The sequence below is a fragment of the Orbicella franksi genome, chromosome 9 (genome assembly GCF_964199315.1).
Source record: "Orbicella franksi chromosome 9, jaOrbFran1.1, whole genome shotgun sequence".
Lineage (NCBI taxonomy): Eukaryota > Metazoa > Cnidaria > Anthozoa > Scleractinia > Merulinidae > Orbicella > Orbicella franksi.
Window position 1 is genome coordinate 7,238,930 of NC_138153.1, and position 8,371 is coordinate 7,247,300.

Below are 8,371 nucleotides of genomic sequence, written 5' to 3' on the forward strand. Positions count from 1 at the left end.
CCGTGAGTTGTTGTTGGTTCCTGAAGATTACTTCTTAGATTTAGATACTGATCATGCTGCTTTCGTTTTAAAAACGGTCTATCGCGTGTTTTTGTTCATGTCGCTCGCAATATGATGAGCTTGTAAAGGACTTTTTACAATGCTTGCATGTATACGGCTTCTCTCCTATGTGAGTTCGTTCATGTCTCTTGCAATTTGATGATCGGCTAAAGCTCGTTTTACAATATTTGCACGTATACGGCTTCTCTCCTGTGTAAGTTCGTTCATGTCTCTTGCAAATCGATGATTGTCTAAAGCCCTTTTTACAATGCTGGCATGTATACGGTTTCAGTCCTGTGTGAGTTCGTTCATGCACCTTGCAAACTGACGATCGGCCGAACAACTTTTTACAATGCTTGCATCTGTACGGCCTCTCTCCTGTGTGAGTTCGTTCATGTGTCTTGCAATTTGATGATTGTCTAAAGCCCTTTTTGCAATGCCGGCATGTATACGGTTTCACTCCTGTGTGAGTTCGTTCATGCCACTTGCAAGGTGATAGCTGGCTAAAGCACTTTTTACCATACTTGCATGTATATGGCTTCTCTCCTGTGTGAGTTCGTTCATGTTCCTTCAGTGCAAGTTGATGACCGGCTAAAGCTCGTTTTACAACGTTTGCATGTAAACGGCTTCTCTCCTGTGTGAATTCGTTCATGTCGCTTGCAATGTGATGATTGTTTTCTGAACTCTGGATCCGGCAGTCTGGGTTCCAGCCCTGGCTGAGATCATTGTGTCATATGTTTGGACAAAACAGTTTCCTCAGTCTCACAGTGCCTTTCTTTAACCAGGTGTAAAAATGGGTACCAGGAATTAACAGGGCCAGGTCATCCAACTTTTAGGCTTAGCACTGATCAGCTGGTAATAGTATGAGAATAACAGCTCAAGACTGTAGAACTCAAAAGAAACATGGAAAAACCAAATAGGGGCATGGACGGGCAAAACTGGAGAAGATTAAGATGGATTACAACAGGGAAAACTGAAAATAATAGCCCAATGTTTTTCAAGTTAAACTCACTTGCATGACAAAATTATATAATAAATAACATCCAGAAATCAATCTTGCCTATTTATATGCCAGGGACTCTGATTCAGTTGATTGAATCATCTGAATAACAATGACCTAGCCACTTTAAAAGCTGACGTTTATCATTGCAATTGACAAAAATCTCATCCATAGGGGATTGGAAATACACCTAGCTGCCTCAAGCAAAAGAAGTAGAAGATGTGTGCTTACTGGCTTTGTTGGCCACTAAGCTTGAAAGTAGACTCGACTTTTTACCTTTGTATTAAATGGTCAAAGTAAATAATTTGTTAATTATTTATTATTATTATCATCATCATCATCATTATATCAACTTGTACCTAATAAATTTAAGTTCACTGTACCTTTAATTAGTCTCTACATAATATATAAATTTGTGTCTCGATTACTTATAAAGTTAAAAAGCCAAATAATTCTCAGTTTTTATTGTACCCTGTGCCACAGTTATCTTTCCCAAAGAAAAAATCTGGGGGAGCATCGGTGTGGTAGCATTGTTAATTGTGTTCAAGGTCAGGTGATTTTTCCCAGAATGTATGGAAAAATGACCTGATTGGTTGATTGATTAAAGACAGTTTAAAGAAGTATAACATGTGTAAATTGACAGCTTAAAGCTGGACTCTTTTTTTTTTTATTATCATTGAAGTTATGTAAATTTTTTTTCTTCTGTTTACAACCCCACAAGTTCAGCTCTTTTCACTGATATTAACTGTGAACCAATCTCCATTTAGTCCTACTTCCCTCCAATCAGTATGCAAAATTTACTGGTGACTTATTCAAGTATATGTTAAACCCATAAATGTCTCTGATATATTACTTACAATGGGTAACAAAAGTAGTTAGGAAACTTTGTGATCTGTGCAGAGTTAGAAAAAAACATTGTTTGGGGGAAAGGGAAGAAATGTTTCCAAGACACCTGAAAATAGAATTTTACCCGAAAGTGTCTCACTACTTTTGTCGCTCACTGTAAATCTCTCTTGCAATACCGGTGCAATGTAAATTGCAAGCATGTCTACATTTAATTGCTACTGTTGGAGATCTATTACTATGGAATTTCCATACTTGAGCCGAGTATTACGACCACTGAACTTAAGGGCCAACCCACACACGACCGCTCTCATGTGGCTTGGATAGCTCAGTTGGGAGAGCATTGCACCGGTATCGCAAAAGTCGTGGGTTCGAATCCCGTTCAAAGCCTGAAAATTTTTTCAGGTCTTTTTTCCAGTAGTGTTATGGCTGCATTCTCATCTATCATCATGTCAAATACACATTTGTTGAATGGGATGATGCCAAACGTTAAACAATATCGTAACATAAAACAACAAAATGATACTGAACTGAAAATAAAATAAAACAAAAATAAAAAAGCCGCGAGACAAGGGATGGCTTACTATGAAGATTACTAAAATCTAGCGATTACACTACATCTAGCCTGGTGCATTACGCTTATTGTATATAGACTTGAAACATTATTACTGGAACTAAAATTTGACTGCTTTCAACAAAAAAAGGACCACATATCCGGCCTCTTTTCAGGTTCAGAGGGGCTCCAATTTTCTACCACCATTACTGGGCACTCTTAGCTCGATTTCTCGCTTCAAAAAACTAATCGACTTTCCTCCAGCACTAACTTAAGCAGAACAAATTATGTCGTGGTGAACCAACAACGAGGAAAACAAAGGCGAACACGGAGGTTTATAGCTTAAACATTAATAAGGTTCACATAAGCGTCGCTTTTATCGCATATGCTCCTCGTAATGTTTGATGAGACATGTCTCGCTGCTTAATTCCTCCTGACAAATCCAACAGGTGAGGCTTTCAACTTGGCTTAAATTTTCTTTAGTCTCGGAAAACAACATACGAGACTTCTTGCTACCGTGAGTCTCTCCTGTGTGAGTTCGTTCATGTTGCTTGCGAACTGATGAGCGGCTAAAGCTCTTCTTGCAATACAAGCAGGAATACGGCTTCTCTCCAGAGTGAGTTCGTTCATGTCTCTTGCAAGCTGATAAGAAGCCAAAGTTTTTTTTACAATGCTTGCATGTAAACGGCTTTTCTCCTGTGTGAGTTCGTTCATGTCTCTTGCAAGCTGATGAGGAGCTAAAGTTTTTTTTACAATGCCTGCATGTAAACGGCTTTTCTCCTGTGTGAGTTCGTTCATGTTGCTTGCGAACTGATGAGCGGCTAAAGCTCTTCTTGCAATACATGCAGGAATACGGCTTCTCTCCTGTATGAGTTCGTTCATGTCTCTTGCAAGCTGATAACAAGCTAAAGTTTTTTTTACAATGCTTGCATGTAAACGGCTTTTCTCCTGTGTGAGTTCGTTCATGTAGCTTGCAATTTGATGGGCGGCTAAAACTCTTTTTACAATACCTGCAGGAATACGGCTTCTCTCCTGTGTGAATTCGTTCATGTGTGTTGCAAGATGAAGATTGGCTAAAACTCTTTTTACAATACCTGCAGGAATACGGCTTCTCTCCTGTGTGAATTCGTTCATGTGTGTTGCAAGATGAAGATTGGCTAAAGCACTTATTACAATGCTTGCATTTATACGGCTTTTCTCCTGTGTGAGTTCGTTCATGTTGCTTGCAATATGATGATTTGCTAAAGATCTTGTTACAATACTGGCATATATACGGCTTCATTCCGGTGTATGTTCGTTTATGCTCCCTTCAAGCTAATAACTGATTAAAGAACTGCTCGCAATACTTGTATTTTTGTGCCTTCCCCTAAGTCTAAGGTTGCAATATTCATGAAAGCAGGTTTTGATTGGCTTAAATTTGACGCCGCGTTACGTGGAATTTCCTCCTTCGCTAGCCCGGATATTGGACTATTGCACTTGATTTCCTTTCAAGGTATCTTGACAACTGTGCTGTCAAGATAGATGTTCCTAACCTGGAAAGGAATGACGTCGAAAATGTCGTATTAGGTTTTACATCTTACTCACAGGGAGGTCTGGGGCACACATGACTGAGATGTTTTCCAAGCGTCTAACGACGCTAACTTTAGTGTTTAATTTCTAGGAGCTATTGAAATAAATTATTCACTATTTAAAAACTATGCTCTATTTAAAAACTATGTCACTACTGTTTTCGAGTTATGCCTGCGTTTCACGTGGAAATGAACTAATTTTCTCAGTCATATAATTACATTTATTGATTCTTCCCCCTGTATGTGTACAAGTGTATTTGTATGTAGGGTAAACATATGTAGCTTAATAAAAAAATAATAAAGTAACCTGATTTTGTGGGTTTCCCTGTGAGCTGATTGCGTATTCCCTGCAAGCAAACAATGGACAAAAATATTCTGGTTAATACCCCCTTCTTGACATCATGTTTTAATTGAATTAGTTTCTCAAAACAAAATATAACTAAAAAATGGTGTAGCATTAGCAAAGCAATTATTGTAAGTGTGACATACATAATAGCTTAATTAACGCCCCCATTTAAGTTGTGTAGATTTTGCTTCAAGGAATGTTTAATGAATGTCCAAGGAAACTATGCACAAATAATTGGATAGTACTACATGCATCCTTGTAATTTTCTTCTGAATGGGTGACAAATTTCACATCCATAGATCAAACTTGCAAGTCACATGGATGATTTAATTAATTACAGAGTGTGATTGTATTGTAATATATGTATTGTAACTAGAGCATGTATAAATAGTGTAAGTATAAGTAGTGTGAGTAGCAAATGCAGTGTAAGTGTAAATGTAAGTATAATATTAGTGCTGTAAGTAGGGTAAGTGTTCATCCTGTAAATAAAATTGCATTAACAAACCTGTGCATCTCTCTACATATCACTGGTATCCTGATTAATTGTGAAACTGAATAGGCAAATAATTCAGAGTTTTGTTTCTGGGTCAAGCAGGTATAGCTTAGCCCATATTTCTGTATCATGAGATTTCGGCAGAGATAAACATAAACAAAGGGAGTTAACCAAGCTAATTCACTACAAAGTCGTATCACTGATGTTGAAATTTTAACAAAAACAGCAATAACAACATTTCTTCACTGCACATTATTATGACAAATTATTTGACCAGTTACTTGAATAGCTTCCGTGACACTGTATTTTTTAGATTACCCTCAACCACTCATAGTTGTTGTTGTCACGACAAACTACTGAAATCAGTGACAAGTGGTTGTGAAAACACTGAAAGTTTAGTACTCCTTCTTAAATATACTAGTTAACAAATAAAATATATCTTATCAATTCCTTATTAAGTGCTTTATAACAGAAATAAGCATGATCAAGCCTTTTTCAAGTGCTTCAAAATAAAATTTTATGTTTCTCCCAGGAATGGACTTCTGACGAGTCTAACTACATCTATATAAGTGGATGTCCTCCAAAGGGATACACCCATCACTGCATCTCTTAGTTCTCACTGGCCATCTGCACTGTTATAGCTTGATTTGGTTTACCAATTCTTTTTGAAAGAGCATCTGAATTCCTTCAGGAAAATGACACACCACTTGGTGTCTCCTTGTTAAATTTAGGGAGAGCTGTGATGTTTTAGTCTGTCTTGCCAGGTCGCTGGTCAAAACTTTATTTTCTCAAGAAATATTTGTTACAAGTGTTGGCGATCTGAAATTGAACTCTAGGTGTCACCAACAGTTCAAATGCCTTTCCTGGAAAATAATTTGTCCAATACAACTTAATACTTAATTAATTGAAAACAATTTTACCGCAGGCTATAATCTATTCATGGCTAGTTCAACTTCACGTGCAGATCGTTATCTGTCATTCGAGCAAAATTAGTTTTCTATCGAGCAATATTCGAACGCCACCAAAGTAGACCAAACATGCAAAGTACGCGCGTGAGCGCACTGCTCGCTCTAATCTTTGATTAGTACTAGTTTGTAAGCTGTGTACGTTGCACTGTCACAAAAACATGCTGTTTTAAGCAGTCGGAGCACTGTTACGTTTATATTTCGTCTAGTGTAAAATACAGACGGCTAGTTTTGGTCCCTTGAACCATGGAAAAAACAATGACAGAAAACGCATTGACCTCGAGTCCACCTCCCAGCACGCACTACCGTCTAATGTATAAATTTCTACATTATAAAAAACACAGGCACGATCCTTGCTGTATTCAGTGAGACGAAAAGAGGTGACACTGTATTCTATAGCTTAGCTGGGCATGAAGAAAGCATCTTTGTAGACTCTCTTACCTTTACAAAGCGACAACGACTCACACGTAGGACGCCATTACTGTGATTACATTGGAACCCAGTCTCTTGCTCGCTCTGGAAATGATGAACAGGTTGGACTGGGAAGGACTGGGTATGTACAAGGGAAGGGTAGGTACTGGAGTGAAACAGAACCTTGTCCATCCTAAGGGCCTGTTTACAAGGAGGGAGGGTTACCCTAGCAAGCGGGTTAACCCTGGCTGGAGGGCTAAAGATAGCCCACGTTTACAAGCCAAATTTTACAGGTAGGGTAACCCTACAACCCGGGACAACTTAATCGCGCGTGCACAAATGACGCAAGCAACCCTAAGAATGAACGAAAACCACTTCAGCAATTGAAAGGCATTAAATCACTTCAGTATAAGTAGCAATAGTTTCAAACTCCGTTCAAACATGTGTTTAAGACTAGGGCGAAAAAAACATGACAAAAAACTCGACAAACAACCGGTAAAAGAGCTCTAAATTACTTTTGCTTTCTCGCATGCGATGCATGAGCGCGCGCTTAAATAAAGGGCATGCACAATTAAATTCTCGTCCAAGGTTGTAAAAGCCAGTCTTTGATTGAAGATTGCTCGAAAACCTACCGTGCAACCCATGATGAAATTTTCACAGTCGATTTGTAGGGGTGAATCACGTCTTATTTTGCATGAATGTTAAATCAGAGCCAATTTCTTATTCCTGAGATTTTGAGGTGGGGTCATACGGGTAGATTTTGAGAAAAACGTAATTTAACCTACTAGTGCCCAGTCTTTTCTTGGGTACTCGGTCGTTCATTTTGGCCATTTGTTGACGTTTAATTGTTCAAGTTTCACATAAAATGGTAAAAGACTTAAGTCAACAGTAAATAGAGAAAGGAAAAACATCTTAGAACATTTTTCCAAAGAGTTAGAAGTTGGGCAGTTATAATCCATCAAAACTGTAGTAAGCCACCTTAGTGCGCGGTTACACTCAAAGGGTTTGGAAACAATTAGAAACTTAACCCGGGTGGGCGGGTTAACCCTACCTGGAGTGTTTACAAGGAAAAAAGGTAACCTGCCTGCCAGGGTAACCCTAGCACGCAAAGAGGGTAACCCGCCTACCCGGGTAACCCTAGCTGCCTTGTAAACAGGACAAATAAAAAAAAGAGGAAATGTGTGAGTGCTAGGGTAACCCGCTTGCTAGGGTAACCCGCTTACTAGGGTAACCCTTTCTCCTTGTAAACAGGCCCTAAGTCTCCGAACTTGCAATCAAGCGGGGTTTTTTTGGAAAGGGAGAAGGGAAAATGGAGCAGGGGAAATATAAGGGAGGGTTACTCCAGGTTAAGTCCATCATTCATACAATCCTTTTAAAGTATCTTGAATTTGTTTCCCTTTACAAATATCGTACGGACCTCCCATCCGCTGTGGAATTGGGCCAGTTTCACCTTGCATAAGGACCATACGGACGGTGCGCCTGAAATTTGAATTGATAAATCAGGATTCACCAAAGGGATTTATAACTACAAAAGGTGAAACATTTTTTGTCTCCTGAGCTTTTAATTTGGCGCAAAATGGGTCTCCCGCGTTGGCAACTCGCCCCTCGATCGCTGTCGCCAAATAGGATTAAAGTTTTGTCATTTTGAACAAAATCAGTATGCTGTCCCTAGTCAAATTAAAACACTGTCAATCGTACTGTGGGCGAATCCGCCGTGCAAGGCCGTTCGCGTGAGCTCTTTCCTTTACTGACTCGACCCAATCACAGTGCACTCTTCTTTTTAACAAGTGATAGCGTAGCTAGAAGGCGTTGTAGCGGTTAAGTGAGAAAAAAAAATCACTCGCTCGGTCAGTGACTGGTCAGTAATCAGAAGATTGGTCGCCGCGGGAGGGGCGGCATTTGCCCAACATATCCGAACAAAGTGACTGCCAAGGCCATGAACTGATCTTTCGCGTTTGGAGTCGAACTAGTGTTCCCAAATTAAAGGCTATTTGGTATACAGCTGCAAAGGTGGGTGTAATTATAAGTGGGTGTAATTCTATCCATCGATTTTCTTTTACAGCTTTTAATTGATATATTGCAAAGTCATGTGCTAGGGTTTCACACTGGCCGAAGCTTTTCTCTTCGGCGAATTATTTAATAATAATAATAAT

General features: G+C 39.1%; 1 protein-coding gene, 1 long non-coding RNA gene and 1 pseudogene across 2 annotated transcripts; all 3 read right to left on the reverse strand.

Moving 5' to 3' along the window:
• On the reverse strand, positions 1-1,148 carry LOC145498709 (uncharacterized). The gene has a single exon (XM_081478630.1). It carries the CDS (start codon positions 689-691, stop codon positions 68-70), a length of 624 nt encoding a protein of 207 aa, XP_081334756.1. The 5' UTR covers positions 692-1,148; the 3' UTR covers positions 1-67.
• Positions 1,149-1,281: 133 nt separating this feature from the next.
• Positions 1,282-8,371, reverse strand: part of LOC145497513 (uncharacterized) — a 218,628-nt pseudogene continuing 211,538 nt past the window's right edge.
• LOC145498715 (uncharacterized) lies at positions 3,722-6,703 on the reverse strand. Its single transcript, XR_014050883.1, has 3 exons — positions 6,249-6,703; positions 4,311-4,350; positions 3,722-3,967 (listed from the first exon to the last, which is right to left on the reverse strand). It is a non-coding gene; the product is annotated as an uncharacterized LOC145498715 (long non-coding RNA).